This window comes from Ips typographus, linkage group LG2 (assembly GCF_016097725.1).
Source record: "Ips typographus isolate SLU linkage group LG2, UJ_Ityp_2.0, whole genome shotgun sequence".
Taxonomy (NCBI): Eukaryota; Metazoa; Arthropoda; class Insecta; order Coleoptera; family Curculionidae; genus Ips; species Ips typographus.
This window is the reverse complement of record NC_138423.1, coordinates 19,121,471-19,142,232: the sequence shown is the minus strand read 5'-3', so window position 1 is coordinate 19,142,232 and position 20,762 is coordinate 19,121,471. Positions and strand designations below refer to the sequence as shown.

Below are 20,762 nucleotides of genomic sequence, written 5' to 3'. Positions count from 1 at the left end.
ACCTGAAATTACAAGAGACACATCACGTAACTTTGATTATGTCATTTTAGAGCTGGCAACACTGTCAAAGCCAACTGACACCTGTCAAAAACAGTCACGTGACTTTAAAATGTAATTTAAATGTTGATCATTTGGTAAATTATTATTATAATAATTTGTAATGAATATTGTTTCAATCAAATTATATTAACTGAAGTTAGACAGAGTCTGTTGTCTGTGGCAGTGCTTTAAAAATATTTCAAGAAAATCAGTAAAATCAAGTAATTGAAAAATACTTTATTTTTACGATTTTTCAAGTCATAGTAAACTTGAGCTAATATTAATGTTTATTAAAGAATCACAAGAATTGTGGCATGAAAGTTGCATATTTCCGAATAAACTGTCTTCAAAAATCTGCTTTATCTTTGAATTAATCATTTTTAAAACACTTTTTCTGTATAAGTTTAACTTTTGTAATCTGGGTGTAACTTACTAAAAGCCTTACAATTTGCAAGTTTTTAAATGGAATAATTAACAAATGACCATAGTCGGTCAACGAGTTTCCAGTTCGTTCCGTTCCATTTGAACCAAGCAAACCTCTTGAATTATGCATAGCAACTTTCGAATTCCGGATTGTCTGGCTAAGGGAATTTATTGCAACAGGCAAAAATAAATGGGATTCTCTCGTCGCATTACTGCATGGACTATTCCGTGTTTTTCGACATGAGACTCGCAATTGGCAATCCGATTTGCATAAAAAGTGAAAAGCTCTAGTTTTGATTTCAAAACGGAATTTTGCTTTTCAGCCAGCGGCATTACTTTAGATTAACAATAATAAGTCAATTTAGATTTATGCTGGTGCGCTGCAATTTGTTTTTGCCCTGAAAAGAATAATTATCTCGTTAACGTCTTTACAGACTTTGAACAAATTGAGTCGTTGTTAATAGTGGAACTGCACCCGGACCGCAACGATTTCACTCTGGAATGAAATACTTTAACCAGGAGTTTTATAACTGTAATTTTCACTTTGGCACTATAACGTATAACTTATTGTAGCCTCGAGTTGAGTTAAAATATTTAGATCAGGATTTATTTCAGTGCTACAGAAAAAATAATCAAAATCCACATTACATCAAGACGAAAATAAATTTAAAAGTTGCATGTCTGACTGATTTTATTCCTTACTTTACTTTTATATTGAGATAGGGTCTCTCCAGACCTTGTACGCCATTTAATAAGGAAATGCAACTTTCGTAGTTTTGTACCCTTTTATCCTAACAACACCCCAAGAAGGTTTTATTTTTACGCACTTAGAGCCCTTCGGTTCAGACACCCTACAAATCTCTAACAAGGTAATAAAAAAACTTCTACGATACTAAAGGAAAAACCTGATTTTGAAAAGCAGTTTTAACATGTATGATGGATGGAATTACCGCTAAAGGAAAATCGAATTTACACTGTTGACTGGAAAAAATAGGGCTGGAGTGGTTGGAAAATATAATATTCAATGCAAATTGGACGCGCAACAACCGCACTGCAGAGAAATAAATCGTCACCATTAGTAATGTTGTTAGAGTTTATGGTATTTATATTGACTTACAAATTGCTGTAATATACAGAAGAAACCGGAAATAAATTGTGTTTCTTAAATACAGTGGGACTCACTTTTCATGAGTACACCTTGATATCTCATTTAATAATAATTCAATTTTGTTTAAATTGTGGTGGTGATTGTATGTCAGAAAAATGAAGCCATTTGGCATAGTAAACATTTTTATTTACCATTGACGCGAAGTGTTGGGGAGGGTAAAAAAAATTGATACTTGTGTCAATTTTAGTTTAACCAGATTTAGAATCAGCATCCCTAAAAACCTCTTAGTATCACTTATTGCTTTAAATAAGCGTATTATCTGAATTGAGTAGAGTTATTAAAAAATAAAAATTATTTTAAAGTAATAATTAAGTAAATTTTTGTTTTTGTCACAGTTAGGTCATAAGACTTAAAATATGGACAAAAAATATACGCCAATGGTAAATAAAAATGTTTACTATGCCAAATACTTCATTTTTCTGACAATCACCACCATAATTTCAAGAAAATCGTATTATTATTAAATGACATATCAAGGTGTACTCATGAAAAGCGGGACACACTGTATATATAAGAAACATTTATTGAAGAAGCTCCTCTAAAACCTTTCCTATGCCTAAACCTTTCTCTTATTTCATATTTAAGAAGAACAAGTAAAAAGATAATACAGTTCTGGTGTATGTGTGTCCTTTTCTATCAATCGCCATTGGAACAGCACAACACAGCAATTAGACACTCCAATGAAATGTCAAATACAGTTTGGAAAGGCACAAAACACACTTTCTTATGTATTTGGCAGACATTTTATGAAATATCAACTAAAAGTTTTTAGAAAATCGCCAAAATTATTAGCTAAAACCGTAGCAGTATTCATAAGAAAGTGTGTTTTAAAGGGCCGTGTTTGCCCTTCCAAAAGTTTCAATCAGCTGTTTTTGACATTTCATTGGAGTGCCTATTACTCTAATTTGGAACCTAACCCTACAAATGCTAAACACAACCTAACCTAAATTTGGACGTCAACGTCGTAAACCATGACAAAATGTAAAAGAAAATTATCCTCCAATAGCAACGCGCATAGTTATCTACGTCATACTTACTGAAAATGTCTTAATATTACTGAAAGTTTTCTCTTTCTTCTTAATAACTGTAATGTCACCATAAATAATTATTGTAAGAACAACATTAAAAATTATTTAAGTAACATGATTTGCGAATTTTTTTATTACGTTATTATTTTTTTATTTAGTGGCATAATATGTCGTCATAATACGATGTCAATACGTTGAAAATATACTTTTTGAGTGAAAAGTTACTCCGAATTATATGAATTGCGAAAACAGGACATTCCATTTGGTCGTAGGTAAAGTATAATACGTCACACGTGCTCTAAGGCATTTTACGCACTCATGGAATTACACACTTCGTGCGTAACTTTTTCCATATCGTGCGTAAAATGCTTCTTACAGCACTAGTTACGTAATATACTATTTTATTATACTTCTTTGAAAACACTATATTTTTATCTCTATTAGGAGTAATAAAATAATAATAAAAACCGCGTTTTTCTGTGCGCCCGCACGGAAATTTTTATCCTGGCTCTGAATTAAAATGCTGAGTAAATGGCTTTAAAATAGCAACGTACAGCACAATATATTAAATTTAAGACAATTTATAAACAGACAAATATTTAGCATAAACCTGCATTGTCATTTAATATGTAAATGCTGGAATATTTAGATATATTTCCGCAGTATTTGTTGACGTTGTATCGACATTGCCTGACAGTGATAACTTACAACAATTAAATCACCTTTGAACTACTTTAAACTAGTCATAGAAATGATCAGTTGTCAGTCATGTCATTTTTTCTCAAATCTGGTTTTAATGCCTTCGTTTTCGAAGAAGTATAATGAAAAATATTGTTCATATTTCGTCCAAAAATAGGTTTTCCGTGCTTGCATTGCAATTGGTCATACGCGCACGGAAAAAACCTTTATTTTTGTACTCCTAATGAAATATACTATTTTTAATTTCTGGGATAGATTGTATGTAAATTATTAAGCGTTATTATGCAGGGATGAACTAAAGTATAACGGACTAGTGGCTTTGATCTTCTTAAGTCTCTATTCCAGGATTTTGAGGTTTACCGTTTTGGGCTATGGAAATTAATTTTCAAGCTTTGGCTGCGATTCGAAAGCTTTTGAATTAGCTAAATCTGACCTCTGTTTTTAAAGCCGAAATAGTAAAAATCATAAAAGTTTTGCCTGAAAATGAGATCAAATCTAAGTACTAAATTTCCATTTTTTTTGCGTCTTGGACGGAAAAAGTCTTAGAGCAAACGCGAAAGCAACATAAATTTCCCCACGGGGGCGATTAAAGATATTACTATGCGGGACAGGCAAGGTGAAGGTTCGAGCACTTTACTGCTCAAATTGAACATTCTGGGCGTTGTTAATCTATTCGAGTGCCTGTCGGAATTTGTTCTTGGCTCATCTCGTCAAATGGATTGCGTTGCATCTGACACCTTAACTGTCCACTAGGCTTGCAAGCTATTTACGTCTCATAAACAAACTGTCAAATGGTTTTCATGTTAATCCGAAACAGGAAAAATCTAGTACAATCCAGACTGCAGGTAAAATGAATTAATTGTTTATTTCGTCCCTAGGGAATATGCGACAGGAAACTTTGATTTCCTAGTGGAGTTGTTCCTGCAATCGGTCACCAGGTTTCCGAGTTCCTTTAGAGAGTATTATTCCATTTAATTTGTATATTGATAATAATCAGGCTATACTGTTGTTTGCAGAAAATTTTCTAGGTCTAGGAAACAGGATTTCAAAGTTAGAAAAGTATGACTAATATGAATGTAACCTTTATCAACCAGCTTTACTATTATTAATCAATCTGACAGCGCAATGGCTCGCCCTTTGTGATATTTTTTATGAGTAGAAAACTTTTCTGTCCATATCATTTATAGGCAAATGCATAACTTTGAAATTTCCGCACCTGTATTCAAGGTTATTTATATCAATATGTAGACCTTCTGCGCCTAGGCACAACCTTGACGATGTCAAGAAAAACAATAATTTCACGTAATATCTTGCTTTAATTATTGTTATTCCTGCTGTATTTTTCAGTAATAAATTTTTATAACTTCACCTGGTATTAATTTCCATATTTAATTTATTTTGTCACCGGTTTTGTAATCAGATCATAATCGAACCGTTTATATCGTACTTTAAGGTTAAATTAACATTTATTCAGACCAAAATATACAGTTAGTAAGCAATTTTACTGCTCTATTGTTAACAAAATTCGGACTAACTGATAATTTTAAATGGTTTATTTACTTTTTACACATACTCGGAAATTACTAAAACTATAAAAAATTATCAGTACATTGCAATCTTATCCTAATTGTCGCCAGTCATATTTACCTCTTCATGATGGGTAATTTTGTACTTACGCCGCCATATCTGCAGTGGTAACAAATCAATATGGCTACCGCCATGACGTGTATAGGTAAAGCATTGCGATTTTGTTACTGTCATTTTTATGTCACCTGTCAATTAGACACTTTATGTACGCCACGAATCCGAAACGATTATTAAATTCGTTCGCGATTATGATTAGGATTAATCAAAATGTTGGCAGTGAAGCACTTTAATTTCGATATAAAAAGATACTGAATTATTCGGAATACTCCTCTTCCCGATCTATGTTTGCTTTAAAAACAGATAACATGCCGACGACGTCTCTAAGATTAACTAGTCAGATTTCGTTGTTGTTAAATTATTTATTGATAGTGCATGATTAGAACCGAGGTTGGTGTAATTTAAATTGATTTAGAAAAATGAGTGTTTGAGCTTAGTTATGAGCAATTTTTTGTACGGAAATTTCACAATTATCCGTAGAACATCAATGGTAAGACAACCATTGCCAATCAAGAAGTGAGACAAAAATAAACTTTGTAAATAACATGTGCCAGCCGGTCAAAACGGATGTTGATATCACGTGACCAACTGTCAAATTACGTCACATCTGCTACGACAACACTCACTTTTAATGTGTTTCTTCCTCTTTGTTGGGACCATTGTAATAGTTCTCTTTTCTCATCTTTGCTATTCTATGAATGTCATGATGATTCAGTCAAATTTAAAAATTTCTCTGTCATTGAATGTATGTACATATTTAAGATTCGTGTAGATCTTACATCTTATCTGTCAAATTCAAAACTCAGCCAAAACTGTTTTTAGACAAATAGTACTATCAAACTTGACCCAAAAAGAAAAATATGGGTATAGTAGCAACAAAAGGGCAGATTTTTGTGACATTAAATTAAAAATAAATCAACAAAAATGCTTTGCTAGAAATACGCTCTATTGGCATCACTGCTATAATAGTAGGTCGTCCGCAAAGAATTTTTTCTAGTGACGATCTGAAAGAAAAAGTAAAACCAAAACTGGCAAGATTACTAAAATAAAAGTATTCGTTAATCTCCTAATGTAATAATAACACACAATTTATTTTATCGGGGGCAATACCACAAGAGCTCAGATTTAGCCGGATAATTTTTGTGCTTGTCTTAGAATACTTTCTTTTTGGTGTAACAGCACGAGACCTGTTCATCACGAGAGCGCAGCTCGAGTGATTTTGCTAAACAGGTCGAGTTTTGTACCATAAAGAAAGTATGAGAAGACAAGCGGAAAAATTATCCTGTTCAAAATCTGAGCTCGAATGGTATTTGATAAGACAATTCCATGAATATAATCAATAATATAATAAGACTGCGACTGCCTTGTACTAGCAGAAATACATTTTTCTGGTTCTTTTGATTTTCTGCAGTAGAACTCTAGCCGAAGCGAGCCATAACCAAAACAATATGAACAAACATCAAAATTGACAGTGCCAGCAAAAACCTCAAGGTGAGACATTGCAACAATAGAAGTGTAGTGAAAATCCGTGGAAACGATGAAATCAACAGCAAAATTTATCCGATTTTTTTATCCGCTAGCAAACTCTCTTCCTTCCTTATTAGCCGATAGCAAACCGTGTTTTGATGACGTATATATGGCATTTTTTGTACATGAGTGGAATTGTCGATGTTAAACTTAAAATATGGCAGTAATTTTCCTTTGAATAGCTTTCAACTTAACCAATCAATTTCCTATTCTAATAAAGAACGAAATTGATACTTCGCATAGCATTAAAACAGTAAAATTACAATGATTTGACGACAAACGAAATGAAGTAAATTATCTATTCCTTTAAATATTTACTGGCGCACAAATGCCAAGTTATAATGTTTAAAATAATATTTGGACAATTAAAGCATTCCAACGAGTGACTTTGTATGGTTCATGCACAAAAGCTAGATGACTGATCGGACAAAGTTTATTCGATTTCTGTTGCAAAACCAACGTCTGATGATAAGATTATATATCAACTATAACAAAACCACTTACAGGCGACTACTTTACAATCTAAAGAAAATAAATCATAAGAAGCTTCAATTTTTGCTACTTGACTTACTTTAGCTTTCGGCTTTTCCAAGTACTGATACGAGTGCTGCTGAAACATAGGGCTTGTTTAATATAAATTAGGTTTAGACCCAAAAATCTCCAGGAGTGTTAACGTGGTGTTAGTTGGCCAGAGTATATGAACTGTTATGTAAAAAGCATGTGTCCTGTTGACATAGACGTTTAAAGAATTCAGCAAAGCCAGAATTGCTCATATTGCAAGTTGACAGGTAGAGATGTGCAATAAAGTGTACTATCAATACTAAAGATGTCTAGCAATAAACAAGTTTTTCTGTTATTGTTAATATCAAAAATTAGTTAATTCAATTCACCAAAACTATATTTTTCTTGCTTCTTACATAGAAGTTATAAAATGTTGACAGTATATATGAAATCACTTAATACCAGTTTTCCCTGATTAGTTATTTACGTTATAAGAACGTTTGAAAAGGCGAAAAAATAAACCAAAACCCACACCTATTTTTTGAACATACTGCAATGGATGAGCTCGTGATTACATTGCGTATAAGCACAGCATAAGATTGAAGGAAAGGACTTGTCAAAACGGACATTGTGTTTGTTATTAAAGCGGCACTTTGCGGTGTTTAAATAATGTAAATGTTTAATTGTCGGTTGCTCTAAATATTAACGGGTAAGTGTACGTTTTTTAGGCGGTTTGTTTGATGTGTTTATAAGTTTACTGCACAATGATGATGATGAGACATTTCGTAATGAGGATTGATCCTGTTCGTGATAAACTAAAATGTATAGGCGTTTCTATTAATAAATGGTTGCAATGGCAATTATTGAATAATTTATCTAATTAATTGAAACGGGAAAACGAATTATCGGTGCGCTTAAAATAGCATTAAACTTGGGTTATGTAGAATTGGTTTTGTCCATGTGACTTACATTTACTGGGGATGGAACACCCTATACAGTTTACTCACCGTTTTGCCGTGCAATTTTGACTTCTTCATGCTGGCTGCGAGTGATTTCACTGGAGAGAACCGTTTCTACCATTGTTTTAGAGACCACCATTTAGTTATGGCTCTGAAAAAACAAACAAATTTTATTAACAGAAAAAAAGTTCTGGTGGTTACATTTTTTGAAATTTCAACACCCTGTATCTCGAGAACAAAGCACTTTTTGCTTGATTTTGCCAGGAGAATTTCCCCTAGGCTTTTGTCACAACAACTCTGAAACACCCTGTAGTTGTTGAACAAAAGTCGTTGTTGCCACTGATTTTAGTTAAATGTAGCCAAGTTAGAAAATATCTTAGCAAATTTAACGTCACGATGACGTAATTTGACAGTTGTTTCAAGTATGATTGTGTTAAATTACGTCATCGTGACGTCAATTTTGTTCTGCTGTTGGCTCCATGGAGCGTCAAAATCATTGAAAATCACATAAACCCAATATCAATTTATTTTAAAAGACACTTTCAAAGCAACTTTCTACACCTAACCTAACCTAACTTTTCTATTCACACCTTAATTAATCTCTAGAAAATCTCAAGAAAAGGAAGATTCAAACAAGTTTTGTCTCATCAGCTAATTGTAGTCAAAATTCTAAAAGTTTGTTGGGGAAATTTGTTTACCAACTGTATGAAAATTAAATAAGCAAATCGCGCTATTTACAAATCTTTTTACGTTTGTTTAGGGCAGACTAAAATAATCCGTATGAAACAAATAACAAAAGAGCTACTAAAAACTCACTTTTTATATTTCTCGCTGTGATACATATTGTGAGATCTCAGTCTATGCAATATACACACTTAAGTGGTAATGAACGACCGTAAATATTTACGCTTCCAAAAATCTGATCGGTCATAATATTGCATATTAATAACGGACTATTTATTTGTGTTTACATGGTAAAACATTTTAATGAGGTCCCGGTTGAGTTTTCCGGCTTTTAATCGTGCTAATTTGTTAGCTGAGTGAGGCCAGTAACCGAAAAATTAATGTGGAAGTTGGCTCGATTACTTAAATCGAGATGAGTGTTAATGAAAAGTTTTGTTTCCGCAAGCAACTAGTGGGAAACTGTCAAAATAGTAATTTTCTGGTTTTTTGCAACTTTATCCATGACGTATAAGATGGATCATCAAATAACACTAAACTGATTAGCACCAACTGAGTACCAATTAGAGACACATTTTAAAATTTGATCTTGTGTGCTACTTACTGACCGCTTCTAACCAAATGAATGTATTAACAAATGTTTAGTGACGTAGTCACTTTTTCTGAGACATTACATAAGAAGTTATGTATACACTCTGACGTAGATCACACTAAGCGATCTGGACACTGATTTGTCGTCTAATAAACGTTAATCGATTCTTTGGAGTTTTGTGTTTAAACGTGGTTTAAACAACTACTTCAAGAGTAATTTAAAGCGATTTCTTTTCGGTTGTTTGTGGGATAATTAACGCCAATTATTCCACGTATTGTGATATTTTCAGTGAATGATATGACAGTAGCATTAGCGGAATTTTATTCTGCTGAAATTCGATTAGCAAATACATACAATGGGTTACTAATTATCGGTTATTTGGAAAACGGTTTAACAATGACTTCCAGTTCGATGACAAACTCGTCGATTCGTATTAAAACTAACTACACACAAATTTTGACAAAGCTGTATGAATGGTAAAAGTTTTTTATCATTTTTGGGTGTCTAAGCTAAAAATTCCAGATCCTGTACCTTCTTCTAAATATTGCATCAAAATTTGCTTGAATTACATATTTCGAGTAGCTTATTGCGTCAATCGCAAAGTGAGATTTGGCCAACTAACTCCGAACCATTAAACGAAATAGTATTTAGTTGTCCATCGAAAAATTGATTCCTAAAAGTATCTGTATATGTGCATAACGATGTAAATAAACCTTCTGAAAGCAGGAGAAATTGCTGAAACGATTACCAAATTACCATAATCAACATTTTTGGACCAAACTGGTAAGTATTTACCTAATTTGGTCAAATTAAGTTTTTATTGTTAAATAAAAACGATGTCGACAATTGGCTTAATTCGATGACCATAAGTTTTTCAGCCTTGATTAATATAGAGATTAATATACATGATATAACATTAAATAAACGACGTTTTGTCCAGATGTTGCACGAGTAATTAAAACTGAACATGCACCCACATAGTTCAGATCGATTACACGTGAAACGGAAGTAAGTATAAATTATTGAATAATATTACAAAACCCAAGTGAAAAATGTGTATTAAATTATTATTATTTGATTTTTATTTGCAGAAGTTAGGTACGTATAATCTATCCAGACAATCTTCATGTGTCTGAACAAGTTTAATTAATGGCTTGGTGGTGTATCAAATCAATTGACCACCAGAGACGATAATCTCGATAATCTCTACTTATTTTTATTATAAATATTAAATTTAAAAAGTTATGTGGGAAACAATCACACTGTGAACTCCATATTGAGTATTGTGAATTTATACAATGCAATGTTTGACAAAAGGTATTAATATGAGACCAACAACGAGAAAAACTACATAAATAAAAGATAACAGTCCATTATTTTGAACGATATTCAAAAAACAGTAGATTGTAGTTTGGAGTTTTTCCCACATAATTTCCCAGCCCTAGTGCTATTTCCCAACATCTGTCATATGAACGTCTGCCAGTCACTCAGTATACAGATAAATGAGTTTTGCGTAACTTGACGTAATTTGACATTTGATTAACTTCTGGTTATGTCAAATTAGTGAGTTAGTTATACACTAAGCTTGCCAATGGAAGATGTCATTAGTTTGCAAAAACATTTTCAACCAGACGAGACCTTAGGGAGTCACTTGTGGGGCATAATTCATGAAAGCAGGGAACGGAATTCTCAAGAGAAGTGTTAATAGAATGTGACAGAAGAAGCTGACAATGGCGGGTTCCTGTCACATTCTACAGGTCTTTCTCTTGACAATTCCTTTCCCACCTTTCAAGAATACGCACCCTGGAATGATTTGAATTAACATGCAAAATGATAAACTCACCAAATTTCCACTCTATAACCTACTATATACCAACTATATACTTGCTGTTAACATTTAATAAATAACCATGCCCTAAAATATGATAAACTCCGGAAAACCCCTAAAACCCTGCTAATTGTGGGATTACAAAACTTGGCAACGTCGTAAAATCAAAAAATAATGACACTTGACAGACGGCAGCCAAAAGCCGGTATGACATAACCTCAAAAAGATTTATCCCTTAGAAAAGGATTAGTGGGGCTATTTATCCAGTGTTGTTCTGCGTTTATATAACATTAAGTGTTTATTATTTAATAACAGAGTGAAAAAATATTGCATTATTCGCAATGAGAAAAGTTCTGTGCTTTCTATCCAGCTGAGTAATAAAAATATTGTAATTGATAGATAGGGTTGATAACTCCACTTCCTGGTAATTGCTTCCAGATTTCATCACTTTTGATGCCTGATATGCAGGACAGGACAGAGGTGTGGAAAGACAGAAAAGTATGACAAGAAACAAAATCCTATTCCCACAGGTACATACCTACATGTTTTCCTAGCGTAAATTTAGCGCATTTTTATTTCCAAATTTGATAAGGGGGTGTTGAAAAGGTCAACGACAAAGATAGGGCAGTTAGTATTTTAACTCTGGTTAATGCATAAAATAATATTGAAATTTTGGTAAATGTAATATAATTACAGTGTGCATAAAAAGTCACAGTCAAACTAAGGTTTAACCTAAACCTTGACAATGCCTTGGTGCATTAAAAATGTATAAGCGCCGGTGTTAAAAAGTTAACCAAGTGTGGACAGTCAACTTGAGTAAAGGGCCATCAAAAACTATTATTAAAAGGGTTCAAAGCAAAACCCTATAGAAACTCAAACTTAATACAGTACAAAAATAAATACTAAATTTGTACGACAGAAAAAAATCAAAATAACGATAAGTTAGAGGAAAGAAATTTTTTTTACCTGGGCATCCGATACGATATCAACAAAACTTTTTTCGTCGAAACTCATCCACGAGGGCCGCACTAAACGCACGACACAGGCGATTGACGAAAAACAACTGAAGGTCGCTTCGGTCTCGTTCGGTGATGCAACAACTTTGTTCGGACGTAACCGAACCCTCGAGTTTGCCAATTGAGCCGTCCAGATGGCGGTGTAATCGGTGTCTTTTTTTTTTGATACCCTGCAGAGACACCAGTGGCATCAGTTGAAAGTTGGAAAGCTTCTAGCAAATGAATACAGGGTGTTTGTTTGTAAAGGCACTTGCGTTTATTATTTTTTAGATACGTCAGGTATTGGTATTTATGTTATTTTATTCTATTTTCATAATTTTAGTTGGACGTAGCAGATCAACTGGACAATTGGTTATAGATTTTTGCGGATGTAGGGATGATTTTATAGAAAAACTTTTTAAACAATTAAGCTTAAAGTCTGTGTAAAACGCATTACAAAAAAAGACGTTATTTTGTAATGTAATCGTTGACAAGTAATAACGGATGTGACAGTCAAGTAAAATGTTTTCATTCGTCATTTTGAACGAAACTTTGAGCCGCTTCATGAAGCGTCAAACCATAATTGATCAACTGTCAAAACGAATGCGGTGCTTAAACTATCATTTTCTATGTGATGCATGCTATTGCACATTTACAGTTAATATTAAAATTGATCTTAAAACTGTTTAGCAGTTTCATATCTTCCAAACTACTTCAGTTTTACGGACATCCAAGAATAGACTTACACTGTATTTATTTACTGATGACCTCTAAATTGGATCGATTAAAGTACTAAAACCGATACTATTAAATTACCAAGCCAGACTTAAAACTTTAACAGACAATAGCCAATTGAGCGTAACTGATTACTGGGTTTTATTAGCAATGACTTTTAATGGCATATTTCTGATATGTATCGATAAGAATTATGGGTGCAGGGAATAATGCTGATAAGGGATACTAAAAGAAAGCAAATTCAATTGAAAAATATATCTTTATTAAAGCAATAAAACGGCTTCTTTTTTGGTAAACTTTTTTCTAATTATTTTTTTGCTTCTTTAATTTGCTGTATTCTATTGAGAAGGTTCGGTTTCGCTGAAATTTTCTGAATCAGAAGGGCGATATTCGTCACTAGATCCATCATCAATAAAAGGATCATCATAATCATAATCATCTTCACTGTTGTAATTGGCTTGATTTCTTTGACGTCTTCGAGGCCGAGAGTCAGAGGAGGCTGGTTGTTGAGGTGAACCTATAATTACGTTGTCAAAGTCAAAGGAAGCAGTAACAAATACCAGGACAGTTCTAAAGGTATTTATAAGGTATTATTAACTAATAGCAGAAATTATAACTTACCTTATTAATTCCTTTAGAACATTACACGCAAATTTTTAGATGCACAATTTGTCACACTTTGAGTTAAGAATGGATAAGTACTTTGTAGAATATTTGGAGATAAGATATTTAACTTTTATATCAAAATTACACCTTCCAAACAGAAACACCCCATAGAAAATACTTTACTGAATATTTCAACAATTTTATTTAAAAAAAAACGTAAAACATTCTTTTTAAAGCTTTAACTCAATTAGAAAACAACAAAAATTAATCTTCAACATCACTTTCGTAGCCTGGTTTTCTACCACCACCTCCCCCCGAATTTCGATTACAATGAGGACAAAACGGGCATGGCTGAGGTAAATATATGGAGAAATTGGCATTACTTGGTCTCGGTGCTGGCCTGGTAGAATGTTTGAATTCCCTGCGATGATCCAGATTCTTCCTGTAGCAAGCAACGCCATACGGGCATTCAGGTCGATCATCTTCTGGATCGGATGGGTAGTCTTCATCCCCGGGATGGCTGAATAGATCACGATGATTTGGATTTTTTCTGTACAAATATATTTATCATTAGGACATGGTATAAAACATATTAGTTAAACTGACCTAAAGCATCTCTCTTTGTACCAACATCTTTCGCGCCTTGTTTTCCTACTTCCTGATCCGCTAGCTACATTAGGATCCCCATTAACTGGTGCCTCAGCCTCTTCACCATCTTGTGGCTCTTGTTTAATGTCTGGTTGTTCTATATTGTTTTCTTGATCATTAGTAGTAATGTTATCACTGTGAGGTTCATTAACATCACTTATTGGTTTTAGTTCTAGCTGTTCTGCTTGTGCTGTTTCATTTGTAACAACATGTGATGTTTCTAGAGTATAGTTATTTTCAGTAGTTGTATTTGCTTCACCATCCTCTTGAATAAATTGATCTACAGGATCTAATGTGTCTTCATTTGGTTTTTCTTCCTGATCTTCATCTATAAAATGCTGTGATGGGTTTAACTCTAATTTAAATTGGTCATCTTGTGATGTTTGCAGTTCAGCCATTTGTGATGTGTCTTCATTAGTTGACAGTCGAGGTTTTTTACTTAAATCACCTTCTTCACAGCCTGAATCGTGGCTACGCTTACTGTTAAGTACTCCAGTTGGAGATGTGCCATCCTGTTCATGTTTCACCTTGATTCGAAACCAGCAATCTTCTGGTAGCAAGGAAAATTGATCTCCATCATTTAATTCACATTCTTCACCCTTTGCAATGATTGTAAGGGTTTTGCCATTAAATGCTTTGAAAAAACAAGGGTTTACGTGCAACTGTAAAGTAAGTTTTGGTTGGAAATAATTGCTAAGGTTTAAAAAAAATATCTTACTGATGTTAGGGTGACTTTATCAGCATCCACTTGAATGACAGCATGTTGGCGGGATATTCGCTTATCATTTACCTGTACAAATTGATGAGTAAAATGCTCATCAAATCGCTAAATTATACATTTAAATCGAAAAAATGTTACCTTTAAAATACCTCCTCGCCCAATTAAATGTTTTCCCTGGGATAAACTTGCAATAACATTAATTTCATCTATGTCGTCAAGTGAGTAAATGTTTAATAGTGTCATTATTGACCTGACGCTTTATTTTGCAGCACGTTTATATACTGTTTTTCACTATTACAAAAATATAAACAAACTTTTCTAACCTATAAAAGTAAAAGTCAAATTGTTTTGTTTTTTTGCAAATTTGACAGAAAGTGAATGTCAAAGAATCCAGTGTTGTCAGCAATGAATAAAAAAATATAGAAAACTGAACGATTTTTGTCCCCCTCTTTGATTGCTATTGCTTCTTCCTGCTATATTTTTTTATTTATTGTTTCCAACATTACTTAGCTGTAGCGGAGAGTAGCGGATATTTTCGTCAATTGTGGCCGATTATCTAAAGAAATGAACGGCAACACTGATTTCAAGTGACATGTGACAGATAATGAGTTCTATATATTCCCGTTCCCGCGTTTGCGGTACTTCTATTTATTTCCATCTCCATTTCGTTTTATTTAAAATTCGTTCATTACATTGACCGTTTCTGTATATGGTTTTACGTTTTACCATTTTACTTTACACACAGTGCTGTGACACAGTGTTTGAGGTTAAGGCGGTTGAATCCTAAGCAGTTCAATGATAACATTTTATTGCTAGTCAATTATCTTCGTTTATTTGTTGTTTAGCGTAGATTAGATTCATGTAATATTTATTTAAAAGTTTCACAGTAAAAAAGTGTTTTAAGAATGCCGCCTAAAAAGAAAGCTGCTAATGGTTATAAATTTGCTGAGCCCTTGCCTCCAGGTACTCTGCTAGAAAGCCGGGAGAAAAAAGTGTGGCGATTAGGGGGATCCATTGGGAAAGGTGGGTTTGGAGCCATTTACAGTGCTCAAGAAGAAGGAGCAAAAAGCAAGGACTACCCTTACGTAGTCAAAGTGGTAAGTGCACCTTCTGAAAACTGCTTATTTTGTTACCTTAGGGTTTTGTTTAGGAGCCCCATGCCAATGGACCATTATTTGTAGAAATCAACTTTTACATTAAGTTTGCAAAGCCTGCTGTTGGTAAGATTAATGCTAATTTTTTTTTATCATTTTATGAAGCTTAATTTATTAACTTTATTCAAGTTGCAAGTTACCAGAAAGAGAACAACATTGATATGTTTGGCATGCCGTTATATTATGGCTCTGGCTCTTTAGACTACAAAGGAGAAAAGTATAGGTTTTTGGTTATGAAAAAATTTTCCACCGATCTATTTAAGCTACTGGAAAAGAATGGAAACAAATTTCCTATAGACACAGTATTCAAAATTGGCAGTCAAATGGTAATCAACATTTTAAATTAAATTGTGAGACATTTTAGAAGAGCTATTTGTTTTATCATAAGTGTTTCCTAAAATGAGTTACTAATAAGCAGCTTGAGTTAATCACTGATTGCTTTTGCTTCTAATCTAACCCTTTCATTTATTATCTCTATTTTACTGTAATAATCTTCTTCAGTAAGAATTTGTCCAGGATCAGATAAAGAAAATATGCAGAATCTTCAAATCATTTACATACTAATGATCAAGTGGTATTACACCAGGAAAAATAAAAAAATCAAACGTATTACTCTTTGAATGAATAAACCGGTAAATGTCCAAAAAAAAACAGCAATTAAATGCTGTTACAGTAAATTTGGAACTAAAATGAAGTGAAATTCTTTGTCACATCTGAAATAATTTTAAGTTCTATCCATTTATTATTGTTTTGCTCTTTAATATACCTAACTGACATTTCTAGAATGTGTCACTTTTTATGTTGTGATAGACTGTCAGAGTATGGTGCACATAAAATGTAAAAAATGTTTGTTAATGATTAAGATTGATTGTCAAAATGATTATAGTTTTAGGTTATAACATAAATTAAGACAAAGGCTTCAATAAAAGGCACTTGTAGAAGCCTCTGGCAATTTCTAGAAGGGTTGCAATATGGCACTTTCAAAATGGCTCTAGAGGCTATCTGACAATTTAAAACAATTCTTGGAAGGTTTAAGACGCTTTAGCAGCCTCTGGTACATTTTAGAAGGTTCTCAATAGTATTTTAAGGTCTATGGAACTTTCAAAATAGTCCAAGAGGCCTCTGGCAATTTAAAACAGTTCTGTAAAAGTTTAAGACAGTTGTAGAGGGCTCAGGAACTTTTCAGAAAGTTGTCAGTAAAATTTGGAGGACTTTGGCACACTCAAAACGCTCCTAGAGGCCTCTGACAATTTAAAACAACTTTGGGAAGCTTCAAAACACAATTAGAGGTTTAAATACAGTTTTATTCAATCTTTGTCTAATGAATTGAGATAAGGGTTGTGATACAGCACAATTTCAATACAAAATCAAGAAAAAACTATTACAGTTTTATTTCTAATATGCAATTTTAGCTGGTCAAACTGTATTGAGGAGGTTTAGCAAATAGAATCTTATTTGATTTTTCATGCACCTGCAAAAAACCGCATTGTGTGCCATTGTAGAGATTTTTTAATCTCACCAAACTCTTCATGTTTTTACTCTAAAAATAAGAAGACATCTTGTATATTATTGAACACCTCTATATTTTTTGGTTTTTAAGGTGGATGTTTTGGAATACTTACATTCATGTGGATATGTTCACGCTGATTTAAAACCCGCGAATATTTTATTGGGTGCCACCAAAGGAACTGCCAACAAGCAGTGCTATTTAGTAGATTTTGGTTTGGCGTGTCGATATACTACGGAAAAAGTGTATAAGCCCAACCCAAAGAAAGCTCATGATGGCACCATTGAGTATTTAAGTAGGGATGCCCATCAGGGTGGTAAGTTACCTTATTCAAAATGTCGGAAGAAGCTGAGAGTTTGCTTTAAGTTCAAACTAGACGAGGAGATTTGGAGGTGCTGGCCTACAATTTAATAAAATGGTTGGGCGGAACATTACCTTGGGAAAGTAATTTGAAAGATCCTAAAATCGTCCAAACCAGCAAAGAGCAACATATGAAATCTCCTCAGAAAATTTTAGACTCATGTTTCGAAAATAAAAGCTACCCAAGTGTGTTTCCATACATATTCAATTTGACTTTATTAAACTACTATTATTTTATATTCCAGAGGCTTTACTGGACTACCTGACATACTTAAACACACTACTCTTCAACACTGAACCAGATTATAAATTTATTAAAACCATTTTTCACTCCGGCATTAAAGAAGCAGGTGGCAGCTTAGATTCGCCGTTAAATTTTTCTCACCATAAAACCCCCACAAAAGGACGTGGTGCTGGGAGCAGTAAACCCGCAATTTCATCTACTGATCCAAGTGAAGCAGAGGCAAAAAGCACAGAAGTTACAAGCACAAAACGTAACCGACGGAAGAACGCCAGGGAGGTTAGCCCAGTTCAGTTAACAGTAAGTGGGTGTGATAATATGTCATCATATTTTTATTTTTGTTGATAAACGAGAACTTATCAAAACAAGCTTTTGTGTGTAATTTTAGGGAAATGATACTCCAGTCTCAAATAGAACTAGAAAACGACGGGTTGCTATTGTACAAGAAGAGGAACTTCCAGTTAACAGCTTAACTGCTGCTGTAAGCTTAACTTATATCTATGTCTTTCTGTCTGTGCTGTTATTGTTTATATTATTTGTTTTACCGTTTCTGTCTTTCTTTAATGCTAAGACTAATGCTGGTTTTCTAGAGAAGCCAATGGTAAATTACAATTAGATGGTTTTGAACTAATTTAAAGAAAGATGCTAAATTACAAGGTTTTCATAATGTTGTTCTTGAGAGGACAAAATAGACTTTCTAGACATCAATAGCAATAGAAGCCGTAATATTTTCTTGACAGCAAAATTGGGCTCAACTTCTTTCTAATTAATGCAAACTTTTCAAAACCGACAATAACAGCTTCAGTGATGTTTACACAAATAACTTAGTTTTGACATTTGAGTTCCCAACAAACACAAACACGTTCTCACAGTTGACAAACCACACGAACAAACATGAGTTTTGGCGCTATTTTAACTTGATTAGGAAATAAAACTGTCCAAATAAGAGGGATTTCGGGAAAAAAGTTAGTAGTAAAAAGGGACCCAAAGAATCGCTAGAGAGCTTCAGTTTTAGCAAATGTTCGCTAGAGGGCAACAACTTTAATTCAAAAAAAGCGCTTATCTCCAAAATTTCAAATTCAATGGCACTTTGGAAATATTGCAAATGGAAGTTACATTTCAGCATTTACTCCAACTTTGACCAAAACCTTTTTTCTCCATCTTTTGCTAGAAGCTTTAGAGGCCTCTAAAACTTTTTAAATCATCTAAGAATCTTTTGCCAGGTGCTTCTATAATCACTTTGGAAATCAAAACTTCTCAGAAAGATTTACAACATCAACTTAATTTCTAGAATTCTACGGAAATAATGTTTATTGTGGCGGTGAGGACATGTTTGATTACCGAGACACTAGACGCTAATTTTAAATTTAAAATTACTATAAATTTGAGCTTGAAGAAACAGTATTATAAAAGAAGAAAAAACAAACGTTTACACTCTAAAATTTTACCAGAAAAACATACACGGAGGGCAGAAGAGGAACTTTATTCTTCAATTTCCCAGTTTTAAAACAATCCAATTATTGGTTTATTGACTAAATTGTCAGACTTTATGTAAAACAGACATTTTTACAAAAAGACACTAACGATTCTTGTATTAAGTAAAATGACTGTAACATTTGTTTTTAACTTCGATTTAGTTAATGCTTGATAAGTACCTGCCTTTCTTTGGTGAGTTTCTTTTTTTTGCCAAAATTTTGTAGAGTTTTTTCAAAATTCTTTGATTAAGTTGAATAATACCCAACAAACTTTTCTTATAGTTGTGCTATTTTTTTGTTCTGTAATTCATCTCTAAATTATTCACTAATAAAAACCATATTGAACAAACTGTCAAACTTTTTAGAATCAGAACGGTTCTTCAACTACCAATGGCAGCATTCAGAGAAAAGTCAAAAGAATTTCCAAATCGCTGCAAGATCTGTCAAACTTAGAGCCTCCGGCTGGTTATACAGAAGCGATGAAGGAAATATGGAAAAACAAAGCGATACGTGGTTAGATATTATTCTAACAATGAAATTATGGTACATTGGTAAAAATGTCGCTATTTTTTTTAGAAGCCAACAAAAAAGTACCCGTTAAACCAAAGAAGGTTTTACCAAAAGAGCCACAGGCATCGACTTCAAGAGCTAGAAGAGTCGGAAGGCGGAACCCTCCATTGAACCATCTCGACGTGGTTAATCGTGGTTCGTCCTCATCTGAAGACTGATTTTTCATTAGTATTAATAAATCTTCTATAATGTACTGATTCAATCTTGCTGTTCATTTTAAAATTCAGAAATGTTTATTTAAAAAAATGCTCAGAGCCGTCAAGTAAGCTATACCATTGTCTATAGTATACTGCTAGTATTTATTTTTATATTTGATTTAGATAATAATTGGTAAGATTTGTAAATAAATTGTTCTTAATTAATTCATTCTGGATTTCTGTTCTACTGTATCTCTAAACTTATTTTGCAATTAGTCTGGTTGTCTCAGATGGTTTTGAATGTGACAGACTGAAAGAAAAGTCACAATCCGAATTACGCTCAACTTAAGCTTGGGTTAAGTACAACTGTGAAATTACTGGTTGCTTTATAGAGAATTAAACCGAATAGTGCCCTGAGTCAACCGTTTATTTTGAGCTTTTTATTTTAGATTAAAGACCTATGATATTTTATTGCTATACAGTATGTCGCAATATTCGATTCTCTATACAGGGATCTCGCTTTC

At 33.3% G+C, this 20,762-nt stretch overlaps 3 protein-coding genes and 1 long non-coding RNA gene across 16 annotated transcripts in view; 2 read left to right on the top strand and 2 right to left on the bottom strand.

The window, feature by feature from the left end:
- Trpm (transient receptor potential cation channel, subfamily M) overlaps positions 1-12,359 on the bottom strand; it is a 67,788-nt gene extending 55,429 nt beyond the window's left edge. For 3 of the 12 annotated variants that reach the window (XM_081973286.1, XM_081973285.1, XM_081973282.1), the window contains exon 1: positions 5,005-5,292. In XM_081973286.1, the coding sequence (XP_081829412.1) occupies positions 5,005-5,118 (114 nt within the window). In that variant the 5' untranslated portion in view covers positions 5,119-5,292. Of the gene's footprint in view, positions 1-5,004; positions 5,294-7,099; positions 7,136-8,036; positions 8,140-12,055 lie in introns of those variants that run through there. The other 9 variants (XM_081973280.1, XM_081973279.1, XM_081973284.1 and 6 more) reach the window with 6 other exon arrangements.
- On the top strand, positions 11,111-14,030 carry LOC145724876 (uncharacterized). The gene is made up of 2 exons (XR_014177105.1): positions 11,111-11,619; positions 13,715-14,030. It is a non-coding gene; the product is annotated as an uncharacterized LOC145724876 (long non-coding RNA).
- On the bottom strand, positions 13,060-15,143 carry LOC145724855 (uncharacterized). The gene is made up of 5 exons (XM_081973329.1): positions 14,933-15,143; positions 14,792-14,863; positions 14,032-14,735; positions 13,809-13,975; positions 13,060-13,336 (listed from the first exon to the last, which is right to left on the bottom strand). Exons 1-5 carry the CDS (start codon positions 15,035-15,037, stop codon positions 13,158-13,160), a joined length of 1,227 nt encoding a protein of 408 aa, XP_081829455.1. The 5' UTR covers positions 15,038-15,143; the 3' UTR covers positions 13,060-13,157.
- A 261-nt stretch (positions 15,144-15,404) lies between these two features.
- On the top strand, positions 15,405-20,467 carry ball (nucleosomal histone kinase 1). Of its 2 annotated transcripts, XM_081973322.1 has the most exons (9): positions 15,406-15,891; positions 15,945-16,014; positions 16,078-16,274; positions 17,549-17,771; positions 17,822-18,001; positions 18,061-18,356; positions 18,445-18,537; positions 19,897-20,044; positions 20,108-20,467. In XM_081973322.1, exons 1-9 carry the CDS (start codon positions 15,700-15,702, stop codon positions 20,257-20,259), a joined length of 1,551 nt encoding a protein of 516 aa, XP_081829448.1. In that variant the 5' UTR covers positions 15,406-15,699; the 3' UTR covers positions 20,260-20,467. The 2 variants fall into 2 exon arrangements, with proteins under 2 accessions (XP_081829449.1, XP_081829448.1); XM_081973323.1 differs by lacking the exon at positions 18,445-18,537 and having other exon boundaries at positions 15,405-15,891.
- The last annotated feature ends 295 nt before the right edge of the window (positions 20,468-20,762 follow it).

Excerpts from the sequence above, each read along its gene's own strand:
- LOC145724855 (XM_081973329.1), bottom strand. The coding sequence starts at position 15,037 with ATGACACTATTAAACATTTACTCACTTGACGACATAGATGAAATTAAT. Across the intron at positions 14,864-14,932 it reads GGCGAGGAGGTATTTTAAAG|GTAAATGATAAGCGAATATC; the intron begins GTAACATTTTTT and ends CAATTTGTACAG. Across the intron at positions 13,976-14,031 it reads TACAAAGAGAGATGCTTTAG|AAAAAATCCAAATCATCGTG; the intron begins GTCAGTTTAACT and ends ATATTTGTACAG.
- ball (XM_081973322.1), top strand. The coding sequence starts at position 15,700 with ATGCCGCCTAAAAAGAAAGCTGCTAATGGTTATAAATTTGCTGAGCCC. Across the intron at positions 15,892-15,944 it reads ACCCTTACGTAGTCAAAGTG|GAGCCCCATGCCAATGGACC; the intron begins GTAAGTGCACCT and ends GGTTTTGTTTAG. Across the intron at positions 16,015-16,077 it reads GTTTGCAAAGCCTGCTGTTG|TTGCAAGTTACCAGAAAGAG; the intron begins GTAAGATTAATG and ends ACTTTATTCAAG.